The sequence below is a fragment of the Gordionus sp. m RMFG-2023 genome, chromosome 1 (assembly GCF_954871325.1).
Source record: "Gordionus sp. m RMFG-2023 chromosome 1, tfGorSpeb1-WG-v2, whole genome shotgun sequence".
In the NCBI taxonomy this organism is placed as follows: domain Eukaryota; kingdom Metazoa; phylum Nematomorpha; class Gordioida; order Chordodea; family Parachordodidae; genus Gordionus; species Gordionus sp. m RMFG-2023.
Window position 1 is genome coordinate 81,098,684 of NC_088775.1, and position 17,259 is coordinate 81,115,942.

Consider the following 17,259-nt stretch of genomic DNA (forward strand, 5'->3'; position numbering starts at 1 on the left):
AGAATTTACATTTAGAGAATGTTAATAAAAAATTAGTTGCACATGTTTTGCCAATATGTAAAAATGTCATTAATCAAACTGCAAAAGAGATAGATTTTGAAAGTTTTATAATTAAACATATTTTTTATAGAATAATATGCTATTTACCTTTCTATAAGTTATCTGTGAATAAAATAATTATCAAGATTTTTTATGTATTTTATATAAATTGGACTTACCATGAATATTTTAGATTTCCATAATCATGATGCCAAAGATCTTAGAATTTTAAGTGAATCACTTCTTGAGAATTCTGACAAAAATAAAGATGAAATATGCCAACTATTAGCAAATGTAACTGACTTGATATGCAAATACACTAACCCAAGTAACATATTTTGAGGATTTTTGCTAATCAAATGGCTTTATTTTGAAAATTTGTTGCTTGATTATTTAATTAGAATATTCTTAGGAATTCCTTTCAAATATTTAACTTTTTATTTGTCAATTTAACTGTTCAATATATAAATTATTTTTGATTTTGAGTTTTTATAAATATGAATCAATGACAAAGTAGGCTCATGATTAAATCAATGATTTTAAAAATAAAAATCATGTATTTTTTTTTGCTTGTATTAAATAATGTTTATTTATTTCTAAATAAAAATATTTTAGTAACTATACTAAATTTTACCTAAAAGTTTCAATTAATTTTTAAATTTAGTTATTAAAATAATTTTCAGATACTGTGCTAGCTTTATCCAAATTATTTCTTTGATTATTTGTTACAGACAAAGACTATAGTTATTTCAATATTTAATAAATAATAGGAGCAATTTAATTATTTTTTAAATTATAAACTTGCGTAAATCATACCATAATACACATTTTCTTAAAAATTACAAGTTGTAATATATTTTTTAGGACATATTGTTAATTTTTGATCTTTTATAGAGTTAAATCAATACTTATATTATTTTATTTTTCAATATTAATTATATTTATAAAGATTCATGTTGTGACATAAAAGCAAATGAGATTTCTGATCTCCATGCAATCAGAAATAAAATTTTGAAACATCAAGCAAACTCAAAAAAGTCACTTGAAATGACTGAAAAGTTAATTTGAATTCAGTAAAAAAAAAAATAATATCCATTACAGGAAACTAGTAGAGACTCTTAATGACAATGACATTATAGCCAGTATTAAAGTGAGCAGTCCTGCAAGTAATATTATTACCCTGTAAAATGTAAAAAAAATTATATTTAATCATCTAAGGCTGTACCATAGGCAAAATCATAAATTTAATTTTTACTAGGTGGCACTGGGATGCACATTCATATATTTCATGTTTTGATCTCATTCTTTCCATTATTCTCATATATTAATAATACTAAATTGCCATATTATAATGGGATTTATGAAATAAACAACTTATATATATATAAAATAGACTTTGTTTATAGTAACCACAATGTCACTCAAGCAAAGTAGCCTAAAGATGACATAGCAATATTTTGTGGTTACTATAAACAAAGTTTAGGTCATAGGTGATTTCTGCAAATAATGTTTTAAATAAAAGTTATCTTTTTTGTTATATTATTTTTGGATTTGCATTGGGCCTACTTTTACAAGCCGAGCCCCAAATTTTTTTTCCTGATCCAATCCCTAACAAATTTTTTTTTAATTGACCTGAAAAGCTCGACCCAAAATAAAAATTAGTCTACGGCTTGGCCCTATTATTTAAATATAGAAAAAATTAATTTTTTTTTGATTGTAAAAAAATATTCAAATAAAAAATATTAACGTTTTCATGCAAGAATTTTAAAATATATTTATTTGACCAATCATTTAAAATTTACTCCCGACCTGGCCCAACTTATTTTTAAAAATATTAGTCCCGACTCAATCCAAATCGAAATAAAACGGTCCAGCCCGAAAATTCGGACTGAGCCATGATTTGGAGATCTCTAATTATATTATCTTTTTTAAAAATCACAATTTCCTTTTAATTGTTTATAAAAGGGCATAAAACTAGTGCTGTAAACATTTTTAAAAAAATCGAACGCGTTCGAGTTCAACGTTCATTGACATAAATCGAACGCGTTCACGTTCAAATTCAAAAAAAAGGAACGCGTTCAAGTTCATGAACGCGTTCATACGTTCAAGTTCATGAACGCGTTCATACGTTCAAAATTTTATGATAAATTTTTTTAAAAATTTAATTTAATATTAATAAATGCCTTATATTTTTCAACACAATATATTAGCCATGATAAAAAATAATAGTTTTATTTTGATAATATAATTATAAATACAATATAATAGAGCGATAAAAAAATAAATTTATAAAAAAATTTTCTTATTAATTTTTAATAATAATTGCTTTTCAAAATTTTCATCTGATAGGCATGAACGCTTGTCAGTTAATACAGCGTTATCTATACTAAAAACTCGCTCAACAAGGGCAGATGAAGGGATTGCGGTGTTATACTTGATAAACAATTCTTTTAAAAGGGGGAATTTATTAAAAACATTTAATGTTTTATCCATTGTTTCAAAAAATTGAGCTATGTTATCATCCTCCAATCTGCCCTCTTCTTCCTCGTCAAAAAAAAGGATATCTCGGAATTGCTTTTAAAACAGTGAAATATTTTTGATATTTGGGCCATGATAATTCTAATTCATCTAATATTGAATTTTGATTTTCAGAATCTGATGATGAAATATTTATATCCATGCAAATGCTAATCTATTAAATTAAAATATAAAATATTCAAATTAATAAACTTTAATCTTATCTTCTCTAGCAGTAGCACTATGGTACGTTAATTGCAATATCAAAAAGGAAAAAGTAAAAACAGCTGATTAAAAAATATAAGACTTTTTTGTTAAAAAATTGGATTAAATATTAATTTTTCAAATAAATAAAAATATAAGACTTTTTTGTTAAAAAATGCGGATTAATATTAATTTTCAAATAAATAAAAATAAAAAGTGTTTTTAAAATTGAACGAACGTAAAATTGAACGCGTTCATCAAAGAAAAGGAACGCGTTCACGTTCAAAGTTCGTCAAAAAAAAGGAACGCCGTTCATCACCTTTTTTCAAAAAAACGAACTTCGTGCGTTTACAACACTACATAAAACACATAAAAACAATTTTTTTAAATTTTGTTGGGGAGGAGGGTTCATTTAAATTTTGGGGCTACGGTGAGATTATCATTAAACATAACAAATTTTTAGACGTGCACTGGAACTCCCGTCAAAAATATTTATAAAATCTAAGCAGCCAGGCCTATCTGCTAGAAAATTTTATAATGGAGCATTAAAATATTTTTAGGCAAGTGACAATATTTCTTTGACCTGATTTGTAGGAAAAAAATATTTTTCCGATTCAACCTGACCCAAAATAAAATATAAAAATTAAAATTTTATTTTTAGTATGTAATAAAAAAATAATCCTAAAAAAATGAATAAAATTGTGAAATAATATTACTATCAAACCATGATTTATGAATATCACTGATTTAATTAAAAAATAATAACTATATTTTTTTAAACCTAAACCGGCCCACCTGGAAAAAATGTTGACCCGGCCTAACAAACTGGGTGTAGTGATGAATTGGAGCTTTGGGATGCGTTGGGTGACCTTTAATTCATATACAGCTCATATTTTTAATTCCTTTTTATACAAATAATTTGCAAAACACATGCAAAAATTATTTCAGAAATAACAAAATTTTAGAAATCCCTTATAAATGTTGAAAAATTCGAGCTGGTCAAAAGATTTTCCAAAAGAAAATAACCTGGCCTGTTTGGTCTGCGAAATATTGAGTTATTTAATAAGAATATTATAAGGAACCTACCTCCTATAAGAAAAAAAGATACATAATCAAATTATAATAGTTAAAAAAATATATAAAACTTATAATATAGGAAGAAAAACAATTTAAAAAAAAATATCTTAAAATAAACATCAAAAAATTAAATACATGGAAAAAGTAAAAAAAATATCACATATGTACTCTATACTACAGTGTACACTTGTTTATATAATTATTTTATATTCTTGATTAATTTTATTATATTTATTTATCTAGAAAAAATTAAAAATTTTTATAATAAATATTTACTAATATAAACAAAATACATTTTTATTCTAAAAATAATCGGATTAGAGTTCAGGAGTGGGCTCAAACGGCTCATTGAGCCGTTCGAGTCTGAGCCGTTTTTTACGACTTCGACTCGAGTTCAGAGTTGTAAAATCTCGACTATTTAACAACACAATATATCTATATATATATATTAAAATTATATAAACTAGAATATTAAAAACAGGGCGAGGATGGGCTGGGATTATAAATATATATTGTTAGTCGAAAGATATTTTTTGAGTGATTGTTGTTAGCTTTTTACATAAAGTTTTTTTAAAATAGAATCGCTTCTTCGCCTAAGTTCCCTAATGTAGTAGTATAGTAACAAAGGGTAAAAAATATAATACTTTTTGTAGTTGGGAATATTTGTTACGCTTGAATTATAATTATTTAAAAAAGAATTATGGGTTTAACATATCCATTTTTTTAGAACGATCCTTTTATAATTACATAAATTTAGATTTAATTAGAATTTTTTAAAATAAATAATTAATTTAAAAAAAATAATTAAATGATGTTGATGATCATTTCTTCCTTTTATAAATAAATATTAATTAAAATTTCTTTAATTAAAATATTTATTTTTTTTGGTAGAGAAAAAATTTTTGGAAGAAGAGATTCAACAAGATGACGGGAAAACGGAAGAATTTAAAGGCACGAATTTTCCTCATTCAAATTTTGTTTTCAAAGTAAAAAATTTTTTTATATAAAAAAAATATTTTTCTTATAATATCATTTATTATTCCAATAAAACTCCGGAAATGTATTCCAGCATCTTTAGAAAACGTATCTTATGAATTGTAAAAAATATTGCCATTAACCTTTTGCATTTATAATTTATATAAAAAATTTATGGAAAAAACTAATATAAATTATATTAAGTTTAAAAGTTCATAGCGAAATTGCCCTGAAATTCATTGGGTGGGTATTCCAAACATGTTGAATTTCTGGTAAAATCCGATTTTTAAATTTAAAAAAAACCCGCTTAAAAAATAATATATTGCTGGAGAAAACATTTTGGCGCTAAAATATATATAGTACCCAAGAATGAGTTACTACATTTCGAAGATATGAAAATTATGAATCCCTGGATACCTTATTTTGAGTTTTATTTTTCTTAGGGTAACCATATCTATATATATAAAAATACTAAATTAGAGATCGTTGCAGTTCTACCCGAATTCCCGCGGGTTGGCCGGACAAATTGTACAGGAAAAATAAACATTTTTTACTATTTTTTAAAACCCAGCTCTGGCCGGATTTTTGTAAACCCGAGCCCCAGAGCCGATTTGAAGCCTTAAATGCCCCTACAAATTATTAATATTTGAACGAAACACTTTTTATATACCTATATATAAACCCTTCTATGGAAATATGAAAAGTAAATAATTCCTTCTAGAACCTACACTCGAATCAATAGAAAGTTGTATTAACTTGGCATCTGAAATATAACGGAAATCCCTAATAAGATTATCTAAGCTCCAATTTTTTGACATATTAAAATATATAAATTCAAATAAAATTCCGACCAATATTTATCAAATTAAAAATGATATATTAATTTATAATTTTGTGAAAAGGAGGCTTATTATTTACTCTCAAATAGGTTTTCAAACAAATTTTTGGCCTCAAAACTTTTCGCCATAATCAATTACAAGCGATAAACGCCGCCATGCTGGATTATGATTGCTTCGTGCTGATGCCAACAGGTTCTACAAGAATCGCTTTATCTATTATATCATATTTATTTAGTTTTATACTTAGAGCTCGATAAAAAAAAATAAGAAATTTAAAAAATATATATATTTTCCTGACAACATAAATTAGAATTAATTCTTTAAAAAAAAATTTTCAAAACACCTATGCCTAATTTTAGCCAATTCAAAATCCTAAATTAATTTATCTCAGAAATTTAACAAAAGCGTGATATTTTTTTGTTCCTTTATGAGGTCTGCAATGTTCGGCCGGTAACGCCTGAAAAAATTTATTTAGACCGGATAAAAAAATTATTGAACTGGAAATTATTGATAAATTCTGATATTTAATCGGGTTAGGCCTTTTATTTAAAGAAAATGAGCTGGGCAACCTTAATATAATATTTAAAACGGGGCCGGGCCTGATCAAATTTGGCTGGCTGTTCCTGGTAAAACAAGTTTCAACTGGGCTGGGCCTGAAATGCTATTTGTAAACCTCTTACCCGGATTATCATCTAATGCAATTTTTTATATCAAATAGGTGGCGGTAAAAGCTTGTGTTATCAATTACCGGCCTTGATTGCTGATGGAGTAACTATAGTTATAGCACCCCTCAGGGCATTGGTACAAGATCAAGTGCAAAAACTTCATTCTTTAGATGTAATTAGAAACTGATATTAATTAATAAATTGGATTGACTTCTAAACAATTTTGATTGATTAAAATTGAATAATTTTTCATAACATAATTCATTACCTTAAATAAATTAAATTAGATTTTGAATACAAATATGGAAATCGAATATAATAAAGGATGTAAGAGTAGAAAGGAAACAAATTATATTATACATATGATTTGCATTAATTTTTATTTTGTCTGGGTGAAAGATACCGGCTACATTTTTATTAGGGGAAATGACCGTCAACCAACTTAACGATATATACCATATCTTGTCATTGAAGGAGCCCGGGGTCAAATTGCTTTATTGTACTCCTGAAAAGGTTATTTTAACAAATGGTATAAAAAAAGTTTAATATATTTCGCGAGAAAAGAAAGATCCATGAAATCGTTTATTTATAAAATTTTCTGACAAAAATAACAAGATAAATTGCAGCGAGAGGTTCATGAACGTCTTGGAGAATCTGTACACCCGAAAATTGTTGTCGCGATTTGTCATCGACGAAGCTCATTGCGTTAGTCAGGTGAGTCGATTATTAAATTAATTATGTCAACCTTATTTATTTTTATACAATTTATTCCCAAATGTATATTTTTTTCAAACGATTTTGATTTATCTTTCATATTTCCTGTCTGGTAAACAGATATACGTCCATCTAATTAAAACTTGGCTTGACATAGTAGGAAATTAAAAATCCAATATATTGGAATTTGTTTAACATTGTTTTATATATTTGTTTGCTTCTATCCCTTGTATGGTATATGTATGTTTTTAGTGGGGGCATGATTTTAGGCCGGATTACAAAAAGTTGAACATATTACGCCAAAAGTTCCGAGATGTGCCTATTATGGCTCTAACGGCAACCGCCACATTTAGAGTGCGGAAAGATATTTTGCTTCAATTAGGATTAACCGACCCCAAATGGTAATAATTTATTTTACATTCTATTAATTTAAAAAAAAGTATTTAATATCCAATTTATATTAAGATAAAAGAGCATCTTATCTAAAAAGCGATTTGATCATTCATAATTACTCCAGGTGACATATTTTTTAAAATTTAAATTTAAGGAAAAATTGAGTTTAAAACTTTTTCGATTTTTAAACCGAAATCATTGGCCAGGGAAATAGGTATATTTTTGCCTACTCGTTCTGGAAACGATACGGAAAAATTATTACATTTTTAAATTTTATTAACCAACACATTTTGATTTAAATCATGAATCGTTATTTGAATTTAATTATAAGTAGGTTTAGGTATTATAAAAAAAATGAATTTTATTATCGTTACATAGGCATGATATTCGCATTCAAGTTTATACAAAATAAAACTAATATAATTTAATAATTAAATGGATTAAAATTTTTATTTTTTAATTGAAATGTATTTGTTATTTCATAATGTTTTGGTATTCTTTTATTTTTCGTAACCTACCAAACCGTTATCTTTCCGCCAATTTATTTTTTCATTCTCTAGTGTTCCTGAATGTAAAGTACCATTCCATGTCAATTACAATATAATTAATTTAGTTTTATTTTCTGGGAAAATAAATCAATTTGATTATGTTAAAATGAATGATATCTTTTTAAAAAAAATAATTTATAGTTTTTTTTGGTGAGAGTTGACAATTAAAGAAGAAACGGCAAGGTATGAACCACCTAAGTCAATAAATTCAGTTAAAATATAAGTGGATCTTTTTAAACGCTTAAATACTATATGCGATTTATTTTATAATTTTAAGGTTTGTTCAAAGTTTCAACAGACCCACCTTAAAGTACCAAGTATTGCAGAAGAAAGGCAGAAACATCGTATCTCAAATATGTCAAATACTTTTGTCATTTGACTCCTTATCAGACCAATCAGGAATCATATATTGTCTTTCAAGGTAAAAATCTTCCAGCGCAAAATTTATTTTAATTTCTTATAAATTTCTTCGCTATTTAATTTACAAAGTAGATTTCTTATTTATACAATTCAAATAAATAAAATCGTCCAACATTAAAGGAATGAATGCGAAAATGTGGCCCAAAAGCTTCGCGATGAGGGGTTTGCTGCTATTGCCTATCATGCTGGATTGGAATCGAAAGATAGAAATGTCATTCAAGAAGAATGGCTAGCTGATAAATATAAGGTATAAATGAAAGCAAAAAAATGAAGGAATAATCAATGAATGAAAGAAGAAAAAGATTTTTTTTTAAATTTAAAATAAAAATAATATAAACAAACGATATTTATGAATAACCCTGAAATGATTTTTAAAAAAGCATCAGTTTATGGAAGATATAATAAATAAAATATATTTTTGAAAAGACAAAAGAAAATTTAAAGAAAGAATTAAATTAAAAATATATTTGAAATAATAAAAGATCATATGTGCCACCATAGCCTTCGGTATGGGCATAGACAAACCCGACGTTAGGTTTGTGATGCATTACAGCTTGCCCAAATCTCTAGAGGGTTTTTACCAGGAATCCGGTCGGGCTGGGAGAGATGGGGATACTGCACAATGCATGCTCTTTTATTCTTACCATGATGCCACCAGGATGAAGAGAATGATTCAAAGTTAGGATCGATTGATTGACTTTGAGAATAAGAAAAATGAATGGTAGAAAGAAAGATAAGAGATCAGTTAATTCTTTAAAATGATGGTTTGTATAATTATTTAATTTAAATCGCCATTTTAAATATATTTGTTACAAAACGATGGATGAATGAAAGAGACAATGATTGGATCGAATATATTCTTTTTACCATGCCGCCTGAGATTCAGAAAATATTTTAAAATATTGACCACAAAATTTTTTTAATTAACATACGTCCAAATTTATTTAGGCGAAACAAACTCGGCCTACAAACATATCCACACGGAAAATCTTAATCGAGTCATCGAATTTTGCGAAAATAAGACCGATTGTCGGAGAGCCCAATTATTGGAATATTTCGGGGAAAATTTTAACCGCGAGGAGTGCAGAAAAAATAGGCTGACAGCTTGTGACAATTGCATTCACCAGGTTTTTCAGTGATTTTTTTTTATTGTTTACACATTTTCTATTCTTTTTCCTTAATTCTATTCCATTATTTATTTATCTATCATGCCATTTTTCCTTTTTTAAAAAATTTCAATTCCATTTTTGATATATAATTTTTAAGGAAGAGTTTTTAATCAAAGATGTCACGGAAGATGCTAGGGCCATAGCGGAAACGGTAGGCGTGTTATCTAATAAAAGAAGGGTGAACGTTACTTTGACCCAAATAGTGGATATTTTTAAAGGTTTTGCAGAAAAATATTTATGGAAAATTCAAGAAATCTTTATGAATTTATTATTGGCACATTTTAATCATTATTATTATAGTTTGAACTTTTCATCGATTTTTTTTGAGAATGCTCAGACAGAATTTTTGATCAAATATTATAATAAAAGAATCATCAATACAATCTATTTTTAAGATAATTTTTTAAAATTAACCTTATTTTATTTTTATTGCTATCTGATATTTGAATTTAATCATATCTACATTCTTTTTTCAAAGATAATAAACGGTATAATTAGTCAAGAAACTATATATGAGCTTAATTAATAACACTCTTTCTGATGTTTTATCTCCTCATTTAAAGCAGATAAAATACTTGAGAGATGAAACGTTCTTCAATCTATAACAAACTTGTACCTTAAACTCAAGTTCTTATTGAGATCTGGAATATAATCAAAAAATTTTTTGCCTCCTAACATTTCGTAGATATTATACCCAAAGTTCCAGTAGTTTACTTCTAAAATCTTAATAATTTTTTATATAAAATATTGTATTATGTAAATATATTTTTTATGATCATTTCAAAAATGTTTAAAAAAAAATGGTCCCTTAATTAAATTTATCTATTTTAAAAAGTAGAATAAACATAAGAAAGAGTATTATTAAGCTCATATTAAAAGATAGTAATATAATTCTCGGATTGCAAACAGCTATGTTTTAAATATTTGCATAATGTGTAAGATTAAAAATAGCAGAAAACATTTATTTGACTATAAGTACGAAATTTTATAAGGTAACCAAGTTTTGGCGCACAAAACTGAGATTAACCCTTTAAGCCTTTCTATATTAAGTAATACCATAAATATATTAAAGAAAGGAAAGACTACAAAAGCGATTTGTATGCTATAAATTTAAAAATAATAACATCCTACATCGGAACCGATCTATACAATATTAAGATATAGTACGTTATTAATTTATGTGAAGATGGCGCAAACCATAATCCGTATTTCAAATGTTTCCTTTTAACATCGCTTCAGATCCCTACAAATTATTCTTGATCACAATAGGTAATTCTATCAGAATATTATCACAACATTTGTCAATGGTAAAAAAAAGACAAATCATATAATCAAAATTCTATCTATAAAATGACAATTTTTTAAAAAAAAAGGAAGGAAATTTATTTTAAAACACCCTTGGAAAGGAAGAATACTAGGGACTACTAGCTCTTCAGATATATAGAATTTGATTTTATCTTCCAGGCCCCCCTTGAATTTATATATGATGGAAAAGGTCGCCATGATTAATGTATTCTAGAAATTATTATATGAACTTGTAATATTATAAACTGAATTTATAAATCCAAAAATTTATTTCTCAAGTTACTTATAACCTTATTACAAGTATTAAATTATTCAATATATTTGTAAGGCGTTTCAAAGAAGGAAAAAACTACTAAAAATGGGGATTTTTAATACCTCATTTTCTGCTTGGAAAGGAAAGCTATAATAAAAAAATATAAATTCCATCAAGAATTTAAATGTTGCGTGAAAGCCATTGTCAGATCTGAATTCTTATTTTAAACTTCAAAATATAATGCTATATTTATATATTTCTAAATAATATTTTCTACCTAGCAAGCAACAACAAAAAAAGAAATAAGCAAATATAAATTTTCTGTGGCTTGAACGGCATCCTTGACTAAAACAGAACTTACATGACTATCTTTATCTATTAAATAAATGATATGATATTTGTTAATTGTTGGTCTTTCGATGCATTCTTAAACCGAAATGGAAGTTTTTGAAGTGGCAAGTCGTCCAATTTAAGTAGAATCTCATTAATTCTTCAAAACTTCAATCTAGAATGAACCTCTTTGTTAAATTAACATTATTGTAGGTCATCCATTTATATAGCGAAGTGAGAAATAAATATTTTTGACTAAATGTTAATCATACTATTAATGATTTTTTAGTGTCTCAGGTTCACATTAGTGGTAGAATTCCTTAATGATGGAGATATTCGATTTCACCTCAAAAAATTGCAGCGAGTTACCAGAATAGGATGTCAGGATCTATATTTCCAGTTCATGGTAGACTTGAATTTCCTATATCAAATACTTTTTAAAAAAAGCTGAACATTGTCTTATTTTAAAGTAGATTTAGAAATTGGTTTAGGTGAACAAAATAAATGCACCAAGGTATATTAATATGCCTTCATCTTTCCTGTGCAGTTAAATAATGAGATATGGACACCAAGATTATGTACTAATACTAGATATACTTGGGAGAGTTATATTAATGTTACTAGCCTTCAGGAAATAATTTTTTTTTCTCTTACGTTTTATTTTTAATGTAGGTTTCTCCACGAGTAAGATAACGACCGAGGGCTATCAAAATTTGCCGATGTATGGCAAAGGCTCGAATTACAATCGCAACGACGCCGACAGATTAGCAAGGTTCACTCATTTTTTTTCCTTTGTCATAGGTTCCATTTTTTTGTATGGAAAACGTCAGTCTCGTCTTTTCCCTTTCCATCATAGTGGAAGTGTTTGTATATTCGTTATAAATCTCATATAAATTAATTAAAATTTAAAAAATATATATAGCAGATAATAATAGCTTGACCAAGTTAACTCCTGGTTGAGTGGGAGGGGGGGAGGGTAAGAACAAAAGAATACTTTCTACCCAGGCAAATTTTTTTGTATACATTTATATTAATATAATCAAGATATTTGGAATTTAATTGTGTCATAAATATTTTAAAAACTACCCAGAAATGGGAGGGCACTGGAGATTTAACTATAAAAAGGAACCTGAATAGCTCTCTAATAATATCTATCATATGTCTCATTTACATTTTTTGAATATTTATTTTTATGCGTTTTGTAAAATCATTTAACGTTCAATTCTTTAAATCTCCGGTTATTTTATCGATTTGCCCTGGCCATTATTTTTACTTGTTTATTTATTTTATTTTTTTCTGTCCACCCTGACACGTTGACCTTTCTATTGTATCATTGATATACATTTATAAATATTATATCCATTTTATTTCATTCATACAATAATATAAGGAAACTTGTTTTGGAAGGATTTCTACGTGAAAAATTACAAGTTAGCAGTTATGAACACGTCGTATCGTATGTGAACGCTGGTCCTAGATATTTAGAATTGGTGTCTGGAAATGTTAAAGTCTCTATTTTTTTCTAGTTTATTTCAAATATTTGTGATGTTTCAGGTGGAAATGGCTTTGCCCAAAAAATTGGAAAAGAAAATTCGAGCTAAAAATAAATGTGAAAATATTGTCACGGAAAATAACGATATCAAGAATAACCAATTAGATATCCAAACAGCTTGTTTTAAAGAACTTTTGGTTTTTTAAAATCTAATAAAAATTTATCTAAATAATATTTTTCTTTACTCATAGGAGCTCTGCAAAACTTTGGGCAAGGAACTCAAGACATCTTATATCAATATATTATCTGCAGGTATTCCCTTTTATTATTTATTTTTATATTTTCCTTTTAAAGTGTCACACAGAAATTGCGTATAAATAAGCGCGATTCACTCAAACGACGTGAAATTTTTTGCTGTTTTACATAATCAAGCCAAAAGGTATAATTTATAAATACTGTGTGACACTATTAAAATCGCAGCAGTTGTTTACGTATATATTGCAAAAAAATATTATCGCTCTGATTTTGCTAGCGATTAATTTTGCATCGCTCGAGCGAATCGCGTTTACTATAAACGCGGCGTCAGACTTGGTCCTGATCTACTTCTTAACGCTCAGTTTTTTTAATTTTAAAAGATAGGACGCTACATTTAAGAATTGGACCAGAATCAGACCTAAAAATGAATCGCTCGTAGGTAAAATTCTACATTTAAAGTAGATTATACTCATTACAATTTAATTATGCGAGTTACGTTTTTTTTACCTCTGAAATAGGTAATATTATCAAATGTATGTGTCTGAATTTAGGTTGTAAGCTTAACTAAATTTCACCCTCAAATTTTGTTCTCTTTAAAAAAAATTAAAACATTAGGCTGATAAAAATTTTTTATATACCTGTACAATTTTAACTGCGTTGGAATAATATAAAATAATTCGTATAACGAAAATACGTTACTGATTTGGTTAAGTTGGGACTACAAATTTGAAATGATACTTTACAAGTTACGAAGTAGAATGCTTTTGGAAGTTTAATCACTATTGAATAGTTAAAATGTGTGTCCATTTCTATTTCTTAAAGTCTCGATGTATTTATTCTCTAAAAAAATAAACATTGTTTTAGACGCTTTAAGAGAAATGTCCAGAATGTTGCCAACGACTAAAGAAGAATTAAAGCAGATCACTGGAATGGGGGCCGGAAAACTCGCTAAATTTGGCGGGAAATTTTTGGATGTAATTCTAAGATATCATCAAAAATTGCAAGGTAAATTTATTAATATTAGTTAAAGAAACTTCTGATTATAATTTAAAACTCAAAATTCTAAGATAACATTACTTTTTTTTCTATACTATAGAACTTTAATGTACTTTTGTAATAGAATATATCCCTTTGTAACAAAACAACTTTAGAAGTTAAGAATATTATCCTTGAAACTCAATAAAATTTGTTAAAAGATCCTAGGGAAATCTCCATTTCATTGCTAACATTTTAATGATCAGTTACAATTTGGATTGTTTTTTTTTTTTAGTTTAAAAAATTATTTACACTATTTATTCATTAAACCCCATATTTTGTTTTTAAATAATAATTAACTATATTTGTTCTCAGAAATGGGAACAATATTTGGGAATAATGATAATTCCCCAATTTATAAAGATTTTTTCTTAAAAAAACCCAAATTTAAATACAAGTGTTTACTTTCCTAGCATTTTTTAATTTCAAAATTACTTAAAAAAAATTCTGGGATATAAACTAAATTCTCTTTTTTAAGGGATTTAGAACTGAAACCTCCTGAAGATTGAGTCATTTTTTAGCCATTAGCTAAGCATACTCATTAGTATATTCCCTCATGAAGCCATGTCATTTACGATTTAACTCATTTTCATTTTTTATATAAATAAGTCTAAAATTCATTTATTTACTTATATTTATTCCATTAAAATATTTTTATTTTCTCAGAATACGAAAAACAAAATACACTAAAAAAGAATAAAAATATTTACACCAATCCCACCACAATCTCTCCTTATTTCGATTCCAGCAAACGCATTTCTAATAAAGAATCATGTTCTAATGCACAGAGAAAGAAAAGTGTAAGATCTGTTACCACGAAGAAAAGGTCCTCTGGAGATGGCATTGATGCCAGGCCAAGTTCTAGTACAAATAAGGGTTTTAAAAGAAAATTTTCTAAGGGACCTACTTATGGCTTCCAAAAAAAGAAGTAAAAGATTTTTATTTATGTATTATTTATAGAGCATTATGCATAAATGGCGGGAATATTCTATATAGAGTTCTAAAAAACATATACTATGCGTTAAAAATAAGTAGTTATATATTATGGCTAAGACAGAGATTGGCCCGAATTGGCATGTGAAAATTTTCAAAAAGGTTGTATAGCTTATTAGCCTGGCCCAAAATAATATTTGACACAACTTGCCTGACATAAGATATTTTGGCCTAAATTAATTTGCATTATTGAAGGTTTTTTTATTAAAAAAATTTAGACCAAGCTAACCCAAAAAATATTTTGCACAAGTTGGCTGGCCAATTTTAGCCACATAGCATTTATTTATTTACCCCATGTATTATAATATTAAGCTCTATAGGTGCTGGATCGTTTAATTATTACAAATTTAACATAGAACAATCCATTAAACAACCATTCATATATCTCATATTATTTTATTAGGAATTGGAAGAAAATGCAAGGCAAAAAGTCAACGGCCAATTCTCATCTCATGCCCTTTCCAAATAAATAATTTCCACTATAATCTATATTTATATAATTTAAATTTTAATATATTTATGAAACGAAATAAAATAGTCTGAACTTCTGGGTTTATATTAAAATTTAATTTCTTCAGCTTTGTATCGAATTTTTTATTTCATGATTTTTTCAAAAATCACCACCATGATGCTTTTCTAAGCAAATTGGTCAGTAAAAATATATGATTAGTATGTATAATATGTTTATTATAAATTTTTTTATAGCTAATGATGAATTAGACTAATACTTTTTTTGCAAATTTCTGTTTTATACAAAATTATTATATATATACAAAAAATCATCGTTGTGTGATCAGCCGATGTGGCTCTTAGTTAGAAATTTGTCCCCGTTAAAGGACAACAATTTCTAAGACCAATCTCTTATACGTATCTAAAGATTTTTCACCACTGGGTTTCAAATGGGTTCGAACTGAAAAGAAATCTTTTTGTAGGACTCTTACCGAGACGTTCCTTTCATAATATAATAATACGAACCTCCTACAGTGTTGTCGTTAGTTTTTCATTTGGGGAAATAAAATATGAATTATCAAAAAAAGGTGGGGAGCTATTTTAACATTTGATTAACAGTTTGCACAAATTCGTGGTGGAGAATATAAAAATACAGCGTATTTTGTATATTCACCACAAATTTGCACCAATTATGAATGAGGGTTTATAGAGAAAATATTACCTCGAATTTCAAAACATTTAATCTGATCCAAAGCATAAGAGTTGAAATATTTATAAAATTTCCTTGTGGGATAGAGTGCTACTCAAAAATATGCTCAGGCTGATGTTTATTGAGTCCCTCAATTGGAAGTAGTTTTACAATTCAAAACTCGACTTGAGTTTCGGCTTAGTCGACTCAGCTTACCCATTCAACAACATTTTATCATATTCTCTTTATTCCACATTTTATTATTTAAATCTTGTTGACGCATTCTTTACAAATATCAACGTATGGAATTGAGAGTGAGATAATGTTTTGAAATCTTTTACAATATAAAAGAGCCTTGCATTTTATAAAATTGAACGTTTTAATAGATTGTTTAAGAGACTACGTCATAAAAATATGGAATGACCATTCTTGATGATGAGGATCTTCATTTCAGTTGCTTAGAGAAGTGTGGGTAATTCAAATTTAAAGCGCCCCAATAATATCTCGTAATTTTGTGGAGATAGAACCTTTAAAGATTAAATTTATACTTACATTTGCATCCCTGAGCGCTAAAATAATATTTATGATAATTCAAACAACCATAACATTATATATAGATCCGGATACCACATTATAATAGATGCTATGGGTGTTAGGTAGTTAACTTTCACCCAATATAATAAACATAAATATATATAAATAATTATAAAATATATCTAATTAAAGAATATACTAATTTTTCATAATATAAATAATAACTATATATGTATGCTTTCCAAATTACTACAGAAACTTGTAGCCAATTTTAGTATATGAACGGGAAAATGTCAATATAATTTTAGGTATTCATTAATTTATGCAAAAAAATTGGTAAAGGTAATTTTTTTTATCGATATTA

General features: G+C 26.9%; 1 protein-coding gene across 1 annotated transcript; it reads left to right on the top strand.

Annotated features, from left to right (window-relative positions):
* The first annotated feature begins 219 nt into the window (after positions 1–219).
* Positions 220–15,767, top strand: LOC135930801 (recQ-like DNA helicase BLM). Its single transcript, XM_065467590.1, has 21 exons — positions 220–367; positions 989–1,097; positions 1,141–1,205; positions 4,729–4,823; positions 5,741–5,843; positions 6,370–6,488; positions 6,716–6,829; positions 6,932–7,030; positions 7,283–7,431; positions 8,249–8,392; positions 8,512–8,638; positions 8,874–9,069; positions 9,340–9,518; positions 9,658–9,778; positions 12,121–12,220; positions 12,839–12,956; positions 13,003–13,137; positions 13,192–13,252; positions 14,060–14,200; positions 14,897–15,158; positions 15,627–15,767. The coding sequence occupies exons 1-21, from the start codon at positions 220–222 to the stop codon at positions 15,694–15,696; spliced, it is 2,655 nt and encodes an 884-aa protein (XP_065323662.1). The 3' UTR covers positions 15,697–15,767.
* The last annotated feature ends 1,492 nt before the right edge of the window (positions 15,768–17,259 follow it).